Source organism: Diceros bicornis, chromosome 15 (genome assembly GCF_020826845.1).
Source record: "Diceros bicornis minor isolate mBicDic1 chromosome 15, mDicBic1.mat.cur, whole genome shotgun sequence".
Lineage (NCBI taxonomy): Eukaryota > Metazoa > Chordata > Mammalia > Perissodactyla > Rhinocerotidae > Diceros > Diceros bicornis.
The window spans coordinates 53586798-53608899 of NC_080754.1; the positions used below are offsets into that span (position 1 = coordinate 53586798).

Consider the following 22102-nt stretch of genomic DNA (forward strand, 5'->3'; position numbering starts at 1 on the left):
TTAACAAATGAAATATTGAAGCCTACTAAACTTAAATGACTTGCTCAAGGTAACACAGCAAAGGTACGGGAGCCACTGCCATTAAGTTTATAATCTGAAATCCCTTTAAAAGCTAGCAAAGCTTGGGTATTTCGTGTATTTCTGTGTGTGTGTGTGTGTGTGTGTGTGTGTGCGCGCGTGTGTGCGTGTGTACTGAAGCCCCAGCCAGCCAGCGGCACCCTTACGGTCCTCTGGGATTGCCAGTGGCGTCCTGTTGTGACCTTTGAAAAAATCCATTATTACATGCAGGTGGACAACCCAGTCGCTGGCCACGTTTCCTGTCTTGCTCTTGATCTCTCCCCTAAACCCAATCATCAGTTCAATGCCCAGGGGTCAGGCAGGGCCTAAAAAGAAAGAAAATACAATGCGAGAAGGTGACTGGCACTTTCCTTCCTTGCTGAGTGCCACGCTGGAGAGTTCAGGTATTGTCTGCAGAGGGTGACTGTCACTTAGGGATGGTTTGCCCAGCACAGGCTAGGCTTACACCTGCCATCCCAGCGTCCCTGTTCACTCTCGGAAGTATCTCCCATGGAAAAATGAATTATATTGGCATCCTGCCACCATTCAACTTCTGCTCAGTGTTGTCACGTGAGAATTGGCCTGGTGTTACCAGATCTTATTAGACCCAGATTCTTGATTTTTAAATGTTGACAACTATTAAAATGTGGAAGACACTGTATAGGCCAACACAGCAGGGGCAAAAAAAAATTATTTGTGAGTTGGATTCAGCCCAAAGGCTGCCAGTTCATGACATCTAATGTCCAGATACATGGAATGTGAGAAAAGGGGTCCAGAATCTTTAAGTCACTGAAGCTGTTCCCTGAACAGTAGGGTGTGAGATTGGGGAAATTCTAAGTCTTCACTCTGACTGCTACAGCTCACACTATAGCCCAGGAAAGAACTCTCCTGTCTATTGGAGGGAGGATTTGGATCAGTCAAGAACTCAATGGTAGGAGAGAGAAAATATATTTAGAATTTTTCAACAGGTAAGTGGAGTTTCTCTCTGTCCCTCCTTTTATTATTGAGTTGCCTTTGTAAGTGAAATACCTTTTGGGATCTGTGGAAATTACTCATGCTATGAGAAATAGGGTTTGTACTTTTTGGTAATTTTTTAATTTGAGAAGAGACTCAAATCTTAGACCACCTTGCCCATTACATTTTATTCCTAAAGGCTTGCTTGTTAGCAGATATATTTCATTTTTAACTCCTCAATAATTAAAAATCCTTAACTTCTTCTACATTGTGTAGCTTGTTTAAACGTATGTAAACTACTCAACCAGATTGTATTGGATTGTCCAGGCCACATGCCAAAACAAGACAGTTTTTGTTGATTTGGAATATTGTACTGTCAAAGTTCAAAACAAATCCTAAAACAAGTTGTGTGAAGCTTTAGATATGAAAATAATAGAATCCAAAGGTTGAAAATCTCAAGGCTTTATGCATCATTTTTTTTGTTCTGAAATAGAAACTGTGTACAATTTGAGAGAAGAGAATAGACAGCTGAGGAAAGCCCACCAAGACATGCACACACAGCTCCAAGACGTCAAGGTAAAGGAAAACTCAGCATCTGGCTGTTGCTGTTTGCCTGCTGTACTTCAGAATGACTGTAAAAGTCACTCCCCAGCTGACTCGCTTTACAATCCACGTTGTTATTTTGGGCTTTGCATAAACTGGAATCTGCCCAGTTTTACTTGTACCACTTCTGCATCATAAGCCAAAAGATGATCTGAAAAATCCAAACATTTTCATTAGTACAGAAATGAATCTTGCTAGATGGCTGAATTTTAATAAGCTTTTTATTTACAAAGGTTTATTAATAATGAAAGATTTCTTCTTTTTGTTTTTATTTCATTGTACGTGAGTATGATATTTGAGTAGCACGTTTTAGATTTTGGAATACTTCAGTAATCATAGTCTTTTCTCTACAAAGATTTATTTTTTTTTTTTTGGTGAGGAGGACCAGCCCTGAGCTAACATCCAATGCCAATCCTCCCCTTTTTTGCTGAGGAAGACCGGCCCTGGGCTAACATCTGTGCCCATCCTCCTCTACTTTATATGGGACGCTGCCACAGCATGGCTTAACAAGTGGTGCGTCGGTGCGCGCCCGGGATCCGAACCAGCAAACCCGGGGCCGCCGCAGCAGAGTGCGCTCACTTAACCGCTTATGCCACCGGGCCGGCCCCTCTACAAAGATTTTTAAATTTAACAAATGCTGCAACAACAACAACAGACAAACAGACAAGCAAGCAACGTTTGGGTGGTCACACCACTGTCAGCTAAAGTGGAATTTATCTTAGAATGTTAAAACTCAACGTGTAAAATTCTTTTTCGTGTAGCAACAGCATAAGAATTTACTCTCCGAGCATGAACAACTTGTAGTGACTTTGGAAGACCACAAGAGTGCACTAGCTGCTGCACAGGTTAGAAGGGTAGCAGCCTCTCTGGGTTCTCTGTAAAGTCTGCTTAACATTTCCGAATTCCTTTATGCATGTAGCCTCTTACCAGCCAGTCTTCAGGGGGTTCCTTAGGACAGAGCTATCCTGATCCTGAGGATCGTGCATGCTTTCAAAATTCAATTAAGAGAATATTAAACAACCTTTGATTGTTCTTTGCACTGATAGTGTGGTGCATATGACTATTTCTACCCTCCATCAGCCCCTACATGCAATAGACTAGTACTTGTTTAAATCACAGTTATCCCCTATCTACGATCTTTTGCCACTCTCTGACCTGTGTTGACTCTTGCTGTATGATCCATAGGATTTTATGAGGCCAGCTACCTAATTATTGTCAGACTTTCTCTTCCATTCCTCCTCTCCTTGTTCTGAGCATCTCAGCCTACACACTCCTTTTGGGACTAGGCTTATGTGCTATTGGTCAAATTACAGAAAATAAGATCTCATGTCAGTAGAGAAGGAAAAACAAGAGTCGTAAGCTCCGTTTGTTCAAAGCCTGCAACAGTCCCTGGCACAAGGCAGGCCCTCAGCAGATATTTACTGAATGAACAAGCAGACAAATACAAGCGTTGGAGCACTTATTAAAGCAATATCATGCTGAGTGTTGTACAGCTTTCCAGTGGAAGCAGAGAAATTGGAATGGTGGGCTTAGTCACCATATCTTCTTAGTCACTAGGTCTTCACTTTTCTTCTCTTGGAAAAATTAAGAGGAAAGGGCAAAGGAAAACCAACTATCTATACTTATCAGGAGACAAAGTGTTATTTTTTGTTATAAAATTATTAAAAGTGTGATATGCTGGGCCCTTGCCCATCTCAGAGGCTATAGCATCTGTGTTTGTGGGATGCCATTTCAAGATCGTCATTGGTTGGGTGTCTCCCTATGAAACTAGCTGTGTGGTAATTCTTTACATGTGTATAAATTAAATTGGCTTTAGAGGAGATTATTTCATTCAAAAATTTCTTTATAAAATTTTTGCCAAGCATTATTTTATATGAGGCTATTTTCCATACTGAAAAATGTGACAAACCAATTTGAATACTCTGTGCTATCGTGGCCGTAACTATTAGAGTAAGCAACGATTTGACAATCCAGAGAAATATAAGCAAAATAGTTCATTTAACGACCAAAACCAGATTCTGTAGTAAACACACTAGAAGTATTACTGACAGGGTTTTGTATAGGAAAAAAATATTTTTATTTAACCTATATATAATTTTCTATTTATTTAAATATCTTTTTGGCTCTTTTGGGAGGGGTCTCCAAGTTTGTCCTGCCTTTTTTTTTTTTGATAGGCCAGAACTAGACATAATACTTAATTAGAGTTCCATTTCTAATCCCTGTATTAAAACTTTCCCCAAATCTCCTTAGAAGACAAATGCTGTCTCAGCATCTACATTTCTCATGTAAATCATTTTATGAGATCCTGTCTTGACAACCTGATTTTTAAGTGTAACTGAGGGGGGAGAAAGCAAGAACAGAATAGAGTTTGAGTTTACAATTTGTCAGGGATGTCATAATAACTTTATATACAGAATTCTATTTAATATTCACAACCTACTGAGTTCTATAGTATTGTACCCTTTTTATAACTAAATAAAGTGAGGTCAGAAGGAATAAAGTAGCTGGCCCAGGAAACAAGCTTGAAGCTTAGGTCATCCTGACGTCAGAGTCACGCTTCACTCTTAAGCCCACCGGTGTTTTTGGAGACTTCCCTGCATCAGTTACCTGGGCCTTGGCCCAGACCTGTTGAGTCAGAATTTCAAGGTGGGGGTCTGGGAGCCTGCATTTTTAACATCATCCTTTCATGATTTTTAATGCACACTGATATTTGAGAACCACCGCATTACTGCCTTCTATATATATAGGAGGCGAAGAAAGAAGAAAGCCTAGAAATAAGGGTTGTGTGTTCCTCCATATTTATCTTATTAAAAGTATCACTCTGTGGATGTCATTTATTTTTTTATTTGACCTCCAAAGTTGGTTTGCAAATGTTCTGATAGATTTTTGGGCTAAGGGCCGCTGTTAGCGGTATGGCACACCTTTGTACACATTATAAAGAGGCACTCCCCTGAGACAGATTTGGCAAGCAGACTTCTTCACCTACGTGTGAATTAGAAAAAGGCAGAAAGGCGCCTCTTCCTGGGCAGGGTGCATGGATGTGGCAGCGGGAGTGCCGGCTGGACTCCAGCCTCCGTGGGCCGCTCTGCTCTGCACACCGAGGGAGGCGGCCCTGTCTGGGAGGCTTGTTCAGAAAAGGCTTCTGTGTTCTTTGTACATGTTTATGTAAATGTGTGTTTACACACAGCATTTCTGTCTTTGGAGAATGGTGTTGGTGCATATGACGAGCTAAGTATAAACAGTGTCTATTGATTGTCTTAGTTAAAGTATTTGATTTTCTCTGCCTTTTTAGATCCTTATACTAAAAATATTACACACATACAGACACACACACCCACATATCCCACCACACATACATACAGATACACTGATATGAGTATATTATAGTCCTCTACCTACATTAGCACCTTTATCACTTTAGAAGAAAAGGACATTCAGAATTGAGCCTGATTTCACGCCTGTGCTATTGTTTTCCAAAACCACGGAGCACAATATGGGAAGTGTTCTGGAGAGTAAGGAACCCTGTTTGAGCACAAATTGGGGGAAGAGGGTGGTCTGAGTGATTTTATGTATATATGTAGTTAGTTACTTATTTTAGACCTATGATTCCTTTCCACTGAAAAGTGTTACTCAGACCATATTGGTAAAAGATATCTGGGATTGTATTTATATAATTGTGGAATTTTTTTAATAGATATTTTTAATGCCATAAAACTGATTGCATAGCTGTCTTACTTTTAATAATGGTATTTATACTAGAAAATTATTTATAAAAATTCTGACTTTGTTTAATGTAGCATGGGAAACTAACATCTGTCATATATTTTTTCTCTGTCCCCTTTAACTCTAATTCTAATTTGCATGTGCTTAAAAGTGGTTAAGCATGTCCAAGTAAGTATAGCTAATGCATGGAAACAATCTGCATATTTTTCCTAACTTGTATTTAGTTATAAATTTTTGTCTAGTTTTCCAGTGAACCATCCATGAATAATATCTTTTTCCCTCCTCAAACTGTGCAATTTGCATCCAATTATGCAACTGATGTGCAGACTCAAGTTGCAGAATACAAACAACTGAAAGATACTCTGAATAAGATTCCAAGTTTTCGAAAACCAGAACAAGCAGAGCAGCAAAATTTTACCCAGGTGGCACATTCTCCACAAGGTGACAGCACAGCAAGGGAGAAGTCAGCTGGAGAGCCACGGGAGGTAAGAGGTGTGAGCTAGTAACCCGTGGTCGGGTCACTTTCCTTGTTAAGCTGTCATCAGGTGAACTGCTCAAAATATTGCCAACTCTTCCTGCAGAATAGTTGTTCTCAAATTTTAGTGAGTATCAGAGTCCCCAACAGGGCTGTTAAAACACAGATAGCTGGGCTCCAGCCCAGAGTTTCCGATTCAGTTAATTTGGGGTAAGGCCTGAGGATTTGCATTTCTGATTTGGCTGGTCTGGGGAGGTGCACTTTGAGAACTAATGCTGTACTGTTTTCTGGGGGAGACTCTACTGGCTTTGTTTTTATTCATGTGGGTTTATTTGTTTGAAAGGTGCTGTCATGTCTGAGCTTTTTAAGGGTTTTTTTTTGCGGGGGGAGTAGAGTGAGAAGGTTAATTGATCATAAGGATATTATATGACAGTCAGCCCACTCAAGTATTAAAGTTGATAATTCAGCTGAAGTTAATGCAGTGCTAGACCCACCCCCCCAGAACATGCCAAAATTTGTATTAAAAGACCTTTATAAAACTGCCATGGGTGTAGGTGCTACTCTGTCAATCCACTTTTCTGTATTCATTCATAAAATTCTTCATAAAGATTAATCCTTGCTTAAGAATATTTCAAAGTGGAACATCAAAAGTAGTGTCACCCTTATCCTGAATTCTTTCCAAGTTGTTTTTGCAATCACATGTGTATAAAATGGCAAGTATGCTTATCTAAACCCTGACAAAGTTGTTGGTAACATTGAATGTTTGGGAAAGTTTGCCCCGAGTTACCGTCTTCTGGGAGTAATTAAGTTGAGAGGAGTGGAGTTGATATGCCTCTTCAGTCCGTGCAGAACGTTCCTTCACAGACGTGTTCTGTGTCCTCATGGATGCTTGTTCTGTGTCTGGGTCTTATGCTACTACTAACTTGAGAAAACAGGACCAGATCCCTGGCCTGGGAATTCGTTCTATTCTCTATCCTAGTTTGACTACCAGTTTACTGGGTTAATCTTTTAATGACTCAGACCTTTAGTTTTTCCATTTGTGAGGTGGAGATAGGAGCTATCTGCTCTAACGTTTCTCACAGCGACATTGTGGAGATAAATGACAGGTGTTTAAAAGCACTTAGGGCTCTTCAGAGAAATATTTCTTATAAAGCCAGGGCAATAATATCATGTCAAACTTGCCAGGTATGCGAGCGTGTTAGTAAAATGTCCATCTCCAAAAGTTGTCCTCAGGTGTCTGAGAACGGACTTTTTTCCTCAGTTTATTTATTTATACAAACCAATTTCTCACTTATGTTTCTTCTAATTTGAAAAGAAGGCTTCACATTTATTTCAGTTATGGGAAAGCAGTCTGACCAAAGATGTTATTTTTCTGATAAAGAGAGTTGGGGGGCGGGGAGTGACAAATTTTTCTGTTGATATTATAGCATCTCTTTTTCACCTCTCTTTTCTGAGTCATGAAGCCCGTATAGAAATCTCTGAAACTTGTAGGGAAAACTGATATAAATCAACCAATTTGAGAAGAGTTCTCTGTAAAAAGACATCTTTTTTCCATTCAGAGTTTTTTGTATTAACAATACAAAATATTTACAAAAGACTTCCTGTGGTTTATGAAGAAATACTACTGTAATACGTTAAAAAATGTTTTATTGTGTCTGGTTTGATGGGCACTATTTTTAGCTAACGTGGATTCCAGTAGTAATGGCGTTTGGCGTTCTTTTTTTATTAGCTAATAAAAAATAAACCCAACTCATCCTAAATTTGATCTTATCTTAATCTTTTCAAATAATTATTGAAAACAAAATTTACATTGAGGAAAATTATGTAAACATTCATCACTTGAAGTTTGAGGGTTTTTTTTTTATTCCATGAGAAAACAGGAGTTAGACTGTGTTTGAGGGAAGGGGCTACTGAGATGTGGTCACTCGTAAGCTTTACTTTTAGGTTATTTACTGTAGTCTTTCCGAGATGAAATTTTGCTTGTGTTATATTTATTTTATAGGTGAGATTACACAGTGAGAAGAGTTAAGTGGCTCCATGACAGCCACACTTTTCAGTCAGGAGTCTCTATTTCTAGAATCCAGGATTTTGCTTATGTTGTAACCCCACAGACATGGTAATAAATTATGTCACTCCTTCTGAAATGGAAGAGTGTCATTTCCAGTGATGTGCTTGGCCTAGGTGTCTCGAGATAGTGATGTGTGGCGGGAGCATGAAGCAGTTCCTGGAAGAACAGAAGAAACAAAACCTTATTCTCCCACTCAGAAGGTGGCGGGATTTCAGGCTCCCGCAGGGCTGAACCAGCAAGATGCGGGACCCAGAGAGCCGGAGGAGCATCAGGTGGAAGAGGAGCACAGAAAGGCCCTCGAGGAGGAGGCGATGGAGCAGGTCGGGCAGGCCGAGCATCTCGAGGAGGAGCACGATCCATCCCCAGAGGAGCAGGATCGGGAGTGGAAGGAACAGCGTGAACAAAAAGAAGAAAGCAACCTCCTGGAAGGGCACGCTCATGCTCAGGTGCGAGGTCATCCACTTCAGGTCGGCTGGGATGATGTTTTGCTGGCTGGAATAGGGAGCATGGCTTTGTTTTTAAATATTAAAGAAAAAGCCTCCCCATATATGAAAATCTCTAGAATAAAATTTGAGTGATGTTACTAAATGTTACATGCACATATCGAAGTTCTCTAATGTAATGTTAGTAGCATAGCTACTTACATCCCTCAGAAAGAGGGCTGGGGAAAAGAGAAAGAGCTGTTGGTGTCTGTGTGTCTTCCCTTTGCCAACAGTGCGCACGAAGGGAGACTCATGCTCACATCCCTCCATCTGTAGGAGAGGTGAGCGCCTGACTGGGCACCTTCCCAGTTTGTGCTCAAGGCCCGGGGGCATCTTGAGGTTGAGAAGTGTCTCATTTTCTTGATCAGTCCTCTTCTCCCTGTTCATTTACTGTCAAATTGTATGTTGGCTTTTGCACAATCACTTTCAAGGTGGTTAGTAAGTTATCAAAAAGCTGATCTTATCACTTAGGGCTACTCCGCTGGGTGAGTATGTTTACCCAGTCCCTGCTCAGGCTCCCGCTCCTGAGCACTGCTCTCTCACATAAGTAAGATTCATAAAAAACATCCTTTATTATTATAAATGATACTTTAGAAGAGCTTACAGCAACACTGCCTGCAGCCAGATACCTTTCTTCACTGTCTCTAGGGTGATACCCAACAAGAGGCTGCTTGGCTGTTCCATAGATGCTGTCACCTTTTATTTCTAGCTCTGAAGCTTTGGCCTCAAATTTCCAAGACTTCAAGGTGTTTGAGGTTGTAGGTTGAGTAAGTGTGAAGGCTGCTGTGGTGCGTTCTTACATTGTTGCAACCTTAGTACCACTGAGAAGCCTCTCCCGGTCTTGTGTCCCTCATAATTTTCTTCAAGTCATTCCTCTCCAGGTTTAATTCCCCTCAGCCACGCACCCTCTCTCCTTTGGTGAGACTCATGTGTGCTTGTATTAGTTGGGGGGGTGGAGAAGAGAGTGATGGGTCGTTTAATGGGAAGCAGAGTTTAAGAATTCTTGATTTTCCTTTAATCAGAAGATACTATCTTCTCACCCATTCTTTGCTTCTTTGAAGAAAATTAGTTCTCTGCTTTTCTACCCTAATCTGAAATTTGACCTTTTTTTGGCTCTGCTTAGCCTGAGGTTGGTATATTCATTGCTAGAGTTAATTAGCATCCCTAGGTCGTTGACTCTTGATGGAAAAGCCTTAGCCGCAGCCTCAGCTCACAAAGTGCTCCAGTTAGTATGAGGTTACCAGGTGCCTGCTCATAGCAGAGCCTTTTGAACAGAAATTTTACTGAGGTTTGAAACTGGTTTCTTCTGTTGTGTCCTCTTCCATTTGAGAGGGAGCACACTGAAAATCTGCCTTAATGCCAGCAAATTGGGAAGGTCAGCTGCTAAAAGAAGCCACAGGTGATTCAGAGTGAGTTGGGAAATAGGAGTTCCAGCACTGGGTGACCTTGGACCCAGTGCATAATCACAGCTCCCCTGGCAGATCGGGATTAATAAGCCAACTCCGACTCCTGAGTTTGTGGTGAGAAACAAATGAAGGGAGAACCGGGGGCTCTGACTGCTCTTGCTTGGCACCAACTCGTTTTTCCCCAGGTGTATCCTTCAGCCAGGCCAGTTACCAGATTCCGATCGCCGTACGAGGAGCAGCTGGAGCAGCAGAGACTGGCAGTGAGGCGGGCCGAGGAGGCCCAGCGGCTGAGACAGCAGCAGGAGGCTCTGCACCGGCAGAGGCTGCAGCAGCAGCAGCAGCTCCTCGCCAGAGAGGTGGCCCGGCCGAGGCCGGCGGGGCCCGAGGAGGGGCAGCCACAGCGCCCGGAGCAGCTACGGTAGCCTTCTGATGGGCGTAGATGGCCCCTCCTCTGTTTTCCTAAGCAGATGAAGAATAGCTTGGTGTATTTGTTATCTGGGAACTTGAGGGGCTCAGATTGCTCGTGTAGCTGAGGCAGAACAACTACCTGACAAATTCCAAGTACTTCATTTTAAAAATAATGAACATTTTTTTTCCTGCTTAAAAATGATAGTTTGAGCTAGCCCTGGCGGCCTAGTGGTTAAGTTCAGCACACTCTGCTTCTGCAGTCTGGGTTCGATTCCCCGGGGCAAACCTACACCACTCGTCTGTCAGTGGCCATGCTGTGACGGTGGTTTGTACAAAAGAGGAAGATTGGCAGTGGATGTTAGCTCAGGGCGAATCTTCCTCAGCAAAAATAAATAAATAAATAAATAAAGATAGTTTAAGTCTCAAAAGAGCCTAGCAAGTTTTGTGCTATCAAAGTATATTTTATCTTTTTTAAGGTATCTTATGAAAGTATATCTGGAATCTTTATTAAGCCTAATCACAAAAGTTTTTAAAAAAATTTTTATGGCTTTTTAAAAAATGTAGAAAATTTTGTTTATTACTCTCTTTAAAGATAAGTGACTTATGTCAAAGTGTGCTACTCAATTTGTGTCACTGAGTTGATAATGTTTGTGTCCCTCATAGGCAGCAAGCTCGTTATGATGCTATGGATAATGATATTGTTCAGGGAGCAGAGGACCAGGGCATCCAGGAAGAGGAAGGAGGTGGTGAGACTTCTTAGATGATGAATGTTTTAATAAAATTGCTTGGTAATTTAGAATACCAGCTCAGAGTTACATGCAAGGAGATTTGTGTACCATGTTTCTGTTGTTATGTTTTCCTGAATCCTCCCAGTGTCCCTCGGTAGCCAAAATAGCCAAAGATAATCTGTTTTCTCTCTAACATTTTAGAGTAGAAAGGAAATGGTAATTTAAGCTTTTTGTATACTAAATAGTTATTTCTGACACATTACCATAGGACTATTATATTTTGGAAAACTGCTACATTTTCTCCTTACCTTAGAGGCTTTGGATCATTGCCTTAAAAGTTTTTCGTATTAAGTCAATAGTAGCAGGTTTCATTTAAGTGCACATCTAGTATGTAATTTATCAAATATTGCTGACTGTTATAATAGAATTGGAAAGTACCGTCTCTCTGGCAACACTAACGCTTAGATATGTATCCTTTTCTGAAGAGTCTAAGGGAAGATGATTACCCAAAGCCTGTTCTGATATTTTATAGCCGTTACAGTCAGAAATTGTTTTCCTTATGTCCCCCTGTGCAGCACTTTAAGCTTTTCTATTCCATTATCAGTAAGACTAGAGAACGGTTCATTCCCTTCTTTATTTAATGAATCCCTTGGTGCACTTGAAACCTGATGGTAGGTTACGCAGTGTCTTTATTTTCTATAGGCTAAATACTCTCCATATACTTAACCTTTCCTGGTATATCTTATTTAAAAAGTTGTGTGTTCTTCTCTTTGTGTGCTCTTATCTAAATTCTCTTTATGGAAATATTTTTTTTGGAAAGCAGCAAGTACGTGTCTGTGTGAATATAAATGTGTGATGTGTCTGAGTGTGGCATCATCACTGCCGTTTCAGAGAATACAGGGTGGCTGGGTTTGTTTTGAGCTCCACAAATGGAATTGTTCTTCCTTTCATTTCCTGAAACATTATCTATTTCTTCTTTTGGTACCTTGCTATTAATTCTTCTGATATTACTAAAAATTTAGTTGATAATTAACAATGTCCAGTTGACTGGGTTTTCTTTTATTGAGAAAGTTTTGATTGTTGTTTTTTGTATAACAGCAGAGAAAATTGCAGCTTCTGTTATAAACATTGGTTTTAGAGGGTTAGAATGCTGTCGCTCATCCACACTTTCTCTTTAGACACACGGTCTGGGAAAAGGACATAACTTTATTCAGGAAGGCTGAGACTATGCCTTATGTTGAGTTAACCTCACTGGAGGAGAGATGGGGTGAGATTTGTCTTAGGAAAGCCCACCGGTGGCTTTTCTTTGAGTGAAAGGGAAGAATCCTGTCTGGTTCGTCTGGGTTGATGTTAGTTCCTTTGATTTGCTAGCCTATGAGAGAGACAACCAGCACCAAGATGAAGCAGAAGAAGACCCAGACAATGGACGTGAGCCTCGAGAACAAGGGCCGCACGAAGCTGACCCAGAATCGGAGGCAGATGTAAGTGTCCTGTCTTTTCTGATCATGAGACTTGGAAACTAGCAAGGCAGAAACGAAACTTGAAGGTTTGCCTAACACCACACCTCTGACTTTAGATATGTCTGTTACTTCATCAGCATGGAAGGAAGGTGGCTTGCATAATAATATGATATGACCACTGTTGTTAACTGTAAACCATGGGGGTTGGGTGTATGTGTGATGAGAATGGGTTAAAGGTTGCTCTGGGAAAACATCAAAGGAGTTTTCCCCCTGACAGTTTTTAGATGAATAAAATTAAAACTGAGAAAAGCAAAATTGGGAGGCATTGAAATATGAAGTAGTTCTGAAAGATGAAAAAAAAGGCAAGTGTGGGAGTCGGAGAGAGAACCAGAGAAAGGAAATTAACCATTATGGAGCATGTTGAGCAGTCTGCTAGGGTGCTATGTATGTCATGTGACTCTCTGTAATCTCCCAACAGTCAGTGACCAGTTTAATAAATATAGGGATAAGGATGTGTGGTCTGAGAAATGAAACAATTGGCTCAGGTACCATGATGCTATGGAAAAATTAAAATATAAATAGGTGGAGACCTAATAACCAGGAATGTTCCTTGTGTTTACCAAAAAAGGAGCAAAACTTTTTTCAGCTGGGTGGTCTGGGGCCTTGGCTTTGCCTACAAGTGACAAGCAAATGTTGAGTGAGTGTGTTCTTATGCTTACGTGTAGGTGATTTCTTCAACTTACTTTAGCTCTCCTGTCATCTTTTGCTGGTAAATCAACCCCGAGTTTATAAAGTTCTGTCTCTGCTGTCATGTGGGTCCTATTTGTGTTGATCCAGTGGATTGAAAGGAAGATCCACATCCTTCCTTGATAATCACTGAGAAAGTCTTCCTGGTAGCTCCTTAAAGCCACCTTGATGGGAACGGCTTTTCCACCTAACTTGAATGAAGGTGTGGCAGAGCGCATTCGCCTGCCAGCCCCTGAATTAGCATTTCTGACAGTAGGCTTCAGGGAACCCTAGCCCTGAAATATTTTCAGGAAAGAGCAGGACTATAGAGAGCAGGAGAATATGAGAGCTAGAGAATTTGAAAGAGCAAGAGAGTGTCCATGAGAGAGCAAGAAAGTGAGTGTGCAGAAGCCTGAGAATGTGCCTGAGAGGGGTGGAGGGGGACAGGGAAAGGAGTGTCCCATCGCTGGCCTTTGGAAAATGCTGTGTGCTTTCATTCCTTGACTGTCTGGTCCTCTGTTCTCCCGTCATCAGTTTACTTGTTCTGGAGAACACACTGGTGGCCTTTCTACCAGCCTTCTTTTAATTAGAAATTGTTAGTTGGCTTATCCCTCTTTTCATCTTATCTAGCTATTTTATTTATTTATTAAAAAAATTTTTGTCCAACTTTATTGAGTTGTAATTGATCATCTAACTGTTTTGTTTGAATGTAACAGTCCTGCCTGTTAAACTTTACTCATTGTTTCTTGATTAGAGTTGGAGGTAGTGTCTACATTTTTATGAACTTTTACAGAAGCTTTTGGTCCTTTTTTTCTGAAGAGAATGTGTTACATTTTTCCTATATTTCCACACAAATTATTGGTAATGCACAAAAAGAAATCGATATGACAAGAGATTGTGGAGTGATTAGAGTTTAGCGTGAGGTGATGGTTTGTCACTCTCTATATTCCCAAGAATAGTGTCATTGGCCCTTGAATGAAGTGTACAGCCAGGATGTGCAGAAAATGGATCGGCTGAGTCTGCGGGGAGCTCTTGAACGTGTTCAAGGCTCTAGAGTGAACTGAAGTAGGGTCTTGTTGTCTGGAGCACACTGATAGAGACTAAATTTACTCTGAAGTATCACCATCTCTAGGAAGCATTTGCTGCTTCAGTTAAGTGTCCTATGGATGACCCTCTAGTGATCGGAAAGCTCATGCAAGCATCACCATTTCTGCCCAGCTCGGGCTCTAAACTCCAAATCTTTATGAGGACGTGTTATTTTGAAAGGTGCTTTGGGAGCTTAAGTGGAAAATCGAGATACTTCTGAAGTTGATAATATATGAAAGGTATTTGTTGAACACAGTAACTGAGAACTACTTGGGAGGTGGGGTGGGTTGGGGGAGATATTTTTCAAAATATTTCACTGAGGATTGGGTTAGCTCAGTTCTTTTTCTCCTGTCTCTTGCTGATGCAACATCTCTCAGTTTCATGGTAGTGTTTGTCATAAAGAAATTTGATCCATACTAGAAATGGATCATTGGCTTTTGAATTAGCCCTCTTCTTGTCTCCATCACATGCCCTCTTCTTGGGTCCTTTCTGGTGTGGGCCTTCTCTCTCTTCAACTGCTTTTCACCCACTTAAATATAAAAAATTGCTTACAAAGGAAAGCTCATCTGTATGAAAATCATCACACCAGTGACAAAACTTGCTATTTGCCTATCTAAATCTCCCATTTTAATTATTTCTCTTACTTGGTCTTTTGGCTTTTATTAACTATTTTTCTTGTCTATTTGGTTATGCTCACTGCTTGTGATAGCGTTTTGAGGACTATTTTGAAATCACTTGCAGAAAACAAGTGCTATTTGCACTTCAGTCTGATTCATCAGCCTCTGACAGATAAAGCAGGAGTTCCCTCTTTGAACAATGGGACATGTACTTGTGAGTCTTGGCAAAGACAGATCTGAACAAGCTGGTGAAGGACAATTTCATTTTCTGCCAGTGTGTGGCCTTTCAAATGAAATTAAACTTGATTCCGGATTTTGAAGTGGCAGTTGATTTTTATTAAAATTTTACAGAGGGCAGCTGTAGAGGATATAAACCCAGCAGATGACCCTAATAATCAAGGCGAAGATGAATTTGAGGAAGCCGAGCAAGTGAGAGAAGAAAATTTGCCAGATGAAAATGAAGAGCAAAAACAAAGTAATCAAAAGCAGGAGAACGCAGAAATGGAGGAGCATTTGGTGGTAAGCAGACGCCACGACGGAGGGTGGTTTTAACCCAGGTATTTTCATAAGTGCCTGGTATATGCAAAAAGTTGTCATAACCTGCATTGACAGAAGGCTTGCCTCTTTGACTGGTTTTTAGACCATTGTATGAAATGATACGCTTGCACTCAGAGAGAGAGGGCAGTAGACATCTCGGGCTTTGTGTTGGCAGTGATTATTCATCATTTCCTGGCCACCGATGCATTGACGGTGCCCTTTTCATGGTGGCGTGCTTGTTCTTTGTCCCAGAGTTCTGTAAAATGCATCTCCAGTGAACCTGAGCCTCCTCTTTTGTTTCAACAGATGGCAGGGAATCCAGACCAGCAGGAGGACAATGTTGATGAGCAGTACCAGGAGGAGGGAGAAGAGGAGGTAAGGAAGGCAGGAGACTGAGCAATCTGCTTGGTCATCACCCTAACCGTAAACAAACCTCAGCAGCATCAGCTCTGACAGGCCTTCTATAGAAATGCTCAGAAAGACTTAGGCAGGATGAGAAAGGGTGCTTTCAAGAGGAAATGGACCATGGCAGTGGAGATATTTGGTTAGAAGATAACAAAAACGGGGTAATAGAATCCTCTCTGGTTCTCATTAAAAATTTTGAATTAAAAAGACATTTGGCCTTCCAGGAATGTGGTTGATGTGATCTGTGTAAGAATATTTTCTCCTGTCTCTTTCCCTCATAAAAGAGAGAAGAACAAAGCCCAGCATATTGAGGGCATCTGGACTAACCCCTGTTAACTTTCTCTGTAGAAGTCGTCACAGTGCCTGCCTCACAGGGGTACCCTGGAGTGTCCATGAGAATAGACTTAACACCCTCCAGACATTTTTAAAAAATTTATGGTCTCCACTTTCACCTTCTTCCCTCCTAAGAATTTAGGATCTAAATTAAATTTAACAATAAAAGGAAAAATATGTAAGGAGCTCAGTTGAATAATGCATTTGGGTGGAATTTCTTAACATTTCATTTTAGTTTGCTTTTTATTGTGACCTTCTGGCGTATTATGTTTAATTAGGTTTATAGAGCATCTATTGTGGTGCCACATTTGTGTAATTGATGGATGAATACTGTTAGTTATAGCTGGTTAGCCACAGTACTCTAGTGTATGGACCACTGAAGCTCAGTGCTTGGGAATCTGATAGGGATGAGGCCAAGGCCCCATCCTGAGTCTCTCTCTGGACCAGTAAATGGTCTAGTAAACTACAGCTCTGGTTCAGAGGTGCTTCTCAGCCAAGCGTTTTGCTTATGTGTGGCTTTGACCCTAAGGGGAGCCACAGGAGAGGATGGACAAATGGCAGCCTCAGCAAACACATGCCCCACTGGAGACGCTGCTCAGAATACACGTGCTTCTGTGCTCACATACACAGTTCCCTTGACTCGGTCTGCTTTCTCGTTTTTATTGCATTTATCAGCTTTTCAGAGCTAATGCTAAAATTTGTGCTTATACCAGGAAAACAGAAAAGGATGTCACTCTTTACAGCCATTGGCAGCCATTGGCAACATACATCTCTAGTCACGTGCGCTCTAACTGGCGGGGTCTTTTTATCCGCTCTCTTTTCTCATCCTGCTGTTCATCTTAATCAAGACCCTGAGCCATCTTATCAGAAGAGGGCATTAGAGAACCTAGCAGCCTTGAATATTAACACATTTGGCAAGGAAAAGATATTCATCTGGATTTTTCTTGTAGCAGGATGTCTACACTAATATTACTTTGTTTTTAGTTATGTCAGATGCCAGGAGTCTGTGAAGGATTAAAAGAGAAGAGATTCACCTTGGCTTCTGTTTAAAAATCCAGAAGGGTAAACATAAAATTTTAATCGGTATTTATTGATTATTTTTTACCTCTATATTATATCAGTTAAGGTGGAGAGAAAAATCCTGTGATCCAGCAGGGATCAAGGATGGAAAGAAAGAAAGACAGAGAGGCAAGAGGGAAGGAGAGTGGTGACAACGAGGAGGTGAGCTCCTAACTCTCCACAGCCACTCCCTCAGGCCCCTGCTCCTTCTCCCTCAGACCCCGCCCCTCCTCCCTCAGACCACTGCCCCTCCTCCCTCAGGCCCCTGCCCCTCCTCCCTCAGGCCCCTGCCCCTCCTCCCTCAGACCCCTGCCCCTCCTCCCTCAGACCACTGCCCTTCCTCCCTCAGACCACTGCCCCTCCTCCCTCAGACCCCTGCTCCTCCTCCCTCAGACCACTGCCCCTCCTCCCTCAGACCACTGCCCCTCCTCCCTCAGGCCCCTGCCCCTCCTCCCTCAGGCCCCTGCCCCTCCTCCCTCAGACCCCTGCTCCTCCTCCCTCAGACCACTGCCCCTCCTCCCTCAGACCACTGCCCCTCCTCCCTCAGACCCTGCCCCTCCTCCCTCAGACCGCTGCCCTTCCTCCCTCAGACCACTGCTCTTCCTCCCTCAGGCCCCTGCTCCTCCTCCCTCAGACCACTGCTCTTCCTCCCTCAGGCCCCTGCTCCTCCTCCCTCAGGCTGCTGCTCCTCTTCCCTAAAGTCAGCTGAACTGACCAGAGCCCTTTCCTTTCCCGGAACCTAGCCCCAGGTCCTGCTTTTCTTTTCCTAGTTCCCTGCCCAGAATTCCTAGGTCTGACATCTCTGTCCCGCTTTCTAACCCTCTTGCAGAGGCTCCAAGTTGCCACACCCTCATTTGAAAGTATTGCCAGTGAGCTCTCAGGGAAGCCCAGTTGTCTCTTTTCTGCCCTATGTGGCTTTCCTCTCTGCCCCCGGACGTCCCTGGTTCAGGCTGTGTTGTATTGTTCTGGTAGTTCCTGAGCTGGTTAGTTATTGGATTGTCCCACCTCTTTCTGTTGTTCCCGGTTTTTCCCTTCAGGAGAGAGGAGAAGGGTGGTTCCCAAGTACCATTCAAGGACTAGTGATAGTTAGAGATGAAGTTCTCAGCCGACTGCAGCAAAATGAGAAAAATGGGAGGAATGCAGTATTGTGAGGACATGTGTTGTGTTGTGTATAAGTGGTGTGTATGTGAGACAACATTTGTGGGTGCACCCAGAAAACCATAGAAGGCTATGTAATGGGCATCATTCTTATCTCCATTAGCCTCAGAGTCTTCCGCTGCCCAGCTGACCACCAGAATGTAAAGCCTGTTGCTGCCCTCAGTTCCCCCCGTGCCAGCCCACAGTCAGACTGACTTCTGTCAGCATTTGCTCCTCAGGAGGAGTTGCGTCTTGCCAGGGCTCTCCCTGTTCAGAGGTCCAGCCCATCAGACTTGTGACTTGAACTCTGAGAGTAGAGGATCCAAAACAAGTGTGATTTTAGCAAGTTTGTGCACTGTCCCTGCCTTCTTTTATCCTATCTTTTATCCTAGTGCAGCAGCGTTACCCTTCCAAGATAAAAAAGTGACCGTTGTTAACAAGCATTCATTGTTCACTGGTTGGATTGTTAGAGTGAAACACATTCATATGGTGATCCCACCCTCATGTTGCCTCCTTTCCAGATTTTCTATCTACTTATGACCAACCGGAGAAATTATGACTTTGCCAAAAAGTGTTGTGTGCTTTAAAATTATTTAACTATTCAAATAACATATAGATTTTTTAAGACTACTTAAAAAATCTGAGCGCTCAGTTTCCCCAGTATAACTGAAAACAGATTGGTCTGAACCCTCCTGAGAGAGCACGCAGAGGGTTATCTGGCCGCCTTTAGTGGTCCTGCCGGCCTGTGAATCACCACATCACGCAGCTGTCCAGATGGCAGAAACTCTCCTGTTAAACATTACTCAGCAAGCAGTGGTGTCCCTCACTGTAGCTGATGTTGCTGAAGGCCTTTCCTTTGTCACAGCCCATCCTCCTCCTCGGATCCTAGCGTTCTTGACTACTTAAGGTTCAGCCTTCTGGTTCCTAGCTCTTCCCATAACATCTTTGATGTGTAAAAGAAAGGCACTAATACATACAGGGATGGGGTAGCTGGCCAAAGCCCATTTCAGACTCAGTAGATCTGTTTTATTTTGTTTTGGTTATTTATTAAACTTTGCCATATCACATAGGGACAACCATTTCTAAAATGCCTAAAACATTAGATTTCAGTGAATAAAAATGAGTAACAAGGAGCAGTGCTGGGAAATCTTTGACAAAGGTTTGCATCAGCTTTAGCAGGATACTAAAGAGGATCGAATGTGGAAGATATAATTGATGTGTTTACATACTGAGAGAGTAACTGACATTTGGCTTCTGGTTATTAGTCTAAGCATATTTTAAAATTAGAAACTCCATATCATTTTTTTCCTTTTCAGTGCCTTTAAGATGAGTTTAAATTACTTTTGCCCCAAACATGAAGAATATGTTACTAGAATAATAAGGTGTATCTATAAATCTGAAAAATTACAAAATTTTCATTTGTGGGTTCCCTAAAGAGTAATTTAAATCACTGGTTCCCACTTCAGATTATATTGACAACTGGTTAACAACCTAAATTTTCTACAACAGATCCCAAGAGAAGAGAAGAAAAAACTTATAAAAGGGTGTTTATCTCTTTCGCCAGAGACATTCATAACCTGGCATTCATTGTCACTCAAGCAAGTGGCTCTCAGTCTTGGCTGTGGCTGAAAATCACCTTGGAAAGTGTGTGAAAAATACAACCTCCTGGATCCGACCTTACTCTCGGAGATTTTTATTTTATCTGTGGTGGGGCCTAGGAGTCAGAGTTCTTCACAAGCCCCCCAGCTGATGCTGATGTTTCAGGAACACACTGTTTAGAGAAGCAGTTCTAGGACCGGTGGCTGTGGGTAGACTTTGGGAACGCTGAACTTCCTGAAACTTCTGTGCAAAATGATGTGTATCTGTGCCCATTTGCTAAAGACTTTCTTACCAAAGTCTTAAAAGGGTTCATGACTCTCCTTACCACACATACACACAGAAGATTAAAAATCACTGATTTTTATATGTCCTTTTTATTTTACAGATAAGAAATTTGAGTTTCAGAGAGGTTAGCTAAATTTTCGAAGGTTGCACAGCTTGTTATTGTTAGAACCATGATTAGAGCCCACGCAGGTCTGATTTTAAAGGCTACCATAATTAAGTATACCAAGCACGGTAGCTAAATAGCTGATAAAGGCAAGTTCTTTATAGAAGTAAATGAATGCAGAAGGGATGATGGCGTTAGAAAGTTACCAGTTTTGTAACCCCTAATTAAAACAGTTGTTCAGAGCAGTCGGTCGTCAATGGATGGTATCACTAGGTGAATGGGGGTCAGGGAATTTTACCGTAGAGGGAGCAGGCTGTCAGCATCTGAGCTCACTGACCAATCTTAGCACCACTAAAAGTGGACACACAAACATTATGTGTCTCCTGACTGATGAAAATATGAAATCTACAACATCACCTCTGAAAAACCCTTGCTTTGCAGGTTGAATCTGAATTCATTCAAGCCTTTAAGCTATCTTCCTTTTATAAGAAATGTAGGAGCTAAAGGAATAAGGTGTGATACTTAAAGAAGCAAATCCAGAATGTGGGTCATTCTACAGGACAGTAAGTCAATGCAATAAAGAAAAAAGAGGAGAGGGGAACCAATGTGTGTGTGGCCTTTGTTTGGATCATGATTAGAACAAACCAACTGTAAATAGACGTTTTTAAAACAATCAGGAAAGTGTAAGTATGGGCTAGACATTAGATGATACCATGGAATTATTTATCAGGTGTGATAGTGACATTATTGTTATATAAAAAAAGTGCATTGTTTTTAGAAATGTATACTGAGATGAGTAGGGGTGAAACTACATGACATCTAGAATTTTTAAGAATAATTCATCAAAAAATAAAAGCAATAGGTGATACAAGCGTGGCAACTCTGAGATAGCTTTTGACTCTTAGTGATAGCTATAAGGAGTTCATTGAATTATTATCTTTATTTGTGTGTGCTTGAAAATTTTCACAGTAAAAACAAATGACCTCATTGTTTGTACAGCCAGGAGAGTTGCGGAGCCAGGGTTTTAATAGGTCTGTCTGACTCCATAGTCTGTTAGGGGTTGGCAGACTGCAGGCCTTGGCCTCTTTTGTAAGTAGAGTCTTATTGGAACAGCCATGCCTGCTTCTTTCCATGGTGTCTGAGGCTCCTCCTGCTCTGCAGCAGTGGAGTTGGGTAGCTGCTACAGAGACCTGATGGCCGAGAAAGTGTAAATATTTACTATCTGGCCCCTTACAGGAACAGTTTGCTGACCCTGATTTATGTATTCTTTCCACCATACTGGTGTTCTAAGGCAGTTCCCTCCCAACCCCAACTAAACTGTGTTTGGTGTTCCTAGTGTATTTTCATTATGAAAGCTACAGAAGACATGTCTTCAGTCACTGAAATTGACCGGAACACATCAGCAATGTAACGATGTTTCAATTAGTGAGGCCTTAATAGAGTCTGAAATAAGCGCTTAATTGTTTTCATCCCAACGTCCTGGTGAAGGTTGTTATGAGGTTCTGTAACTCAGGGCAGAAGAGATGTCCTGGACCACTAGTCTGCAGGTGAGACAAGGGTGTCTTCTCTTTAGCTTGCCCCACCAGGACATGTGAATACAAAAGATGCTCTATCCTCTGTCCCCAGAAGGTATTTATTTGGTGCCAATGTAGTTTAGGGGCTGTGAGTTCAGCCGACATTGGGTTGGTTAGAAGAGGTTCATGAAGGCTGGGCTCTGTCTAAGGGCATCTCTGAAGGGTCATCTTTGTAGGCTCCTGACAGGCCAGCTTCCCCGCAAAGCTTGTCTGGGAGGCTGCGGTTCATTCCGGTTGCACCTGGGCTGGCATGCGGCCCTTAATTACAGCACCTGCA

General features: G+C 41.9%; 1 protein-coding gene across 5 annotated transcripts in view; it reads left to right on the forward strand.

The window, feature by feature from the left end:
- GOLIM4 (golgi integral membrane protein 4) overlaps positions 1 to 22102 on the forward strand; it is a 75387-nt gene that overhangs the window by 50254 nt on the left and 3031 nt on the right. Inside the window, exons 6-14 of one of the 5 annotated variants that reach the window (XM_058556399.1) lie at positions 1505 to 1587; positions 2376 to 2459; positions 5664 to 5822; positions 8078 to 8326; positions 9954 to 10186; positions 10840 to 10922; positions 12276 to 12385; positions 15145 to 15312; positions 15637 to 15705. In XM_058556399.1, the coding sequence (XP_058412382.1) occupies positions 1505 to 1587; positions 2376 to 2459; positions 5664 to 5822; positions 8078 to 8326; positions 9954 to 10186; positions 10840 to 10922; positions 12276 to 12385; positions 15145 to 15312; positions 15637 to 15705 (1238 nt within the window). Of the gene's footprint in view, positions 1 to 1504; positions 1588 to 2375; positions 2460 to 5663; positions 5823 to 7993; positions 8327 to 9953; positions 10187 to 10839; positions 10923 to 12275; positions 12386 to 15144; positions 15313 to 15636; positions 15706 to 22102 lie in introns of all 5 variants that reach the window. The other 4 variants (XM_058556396.1, XM_058556397.1, XM_058556398.1 and 1 more) reach the window with 4 other exon arrangements.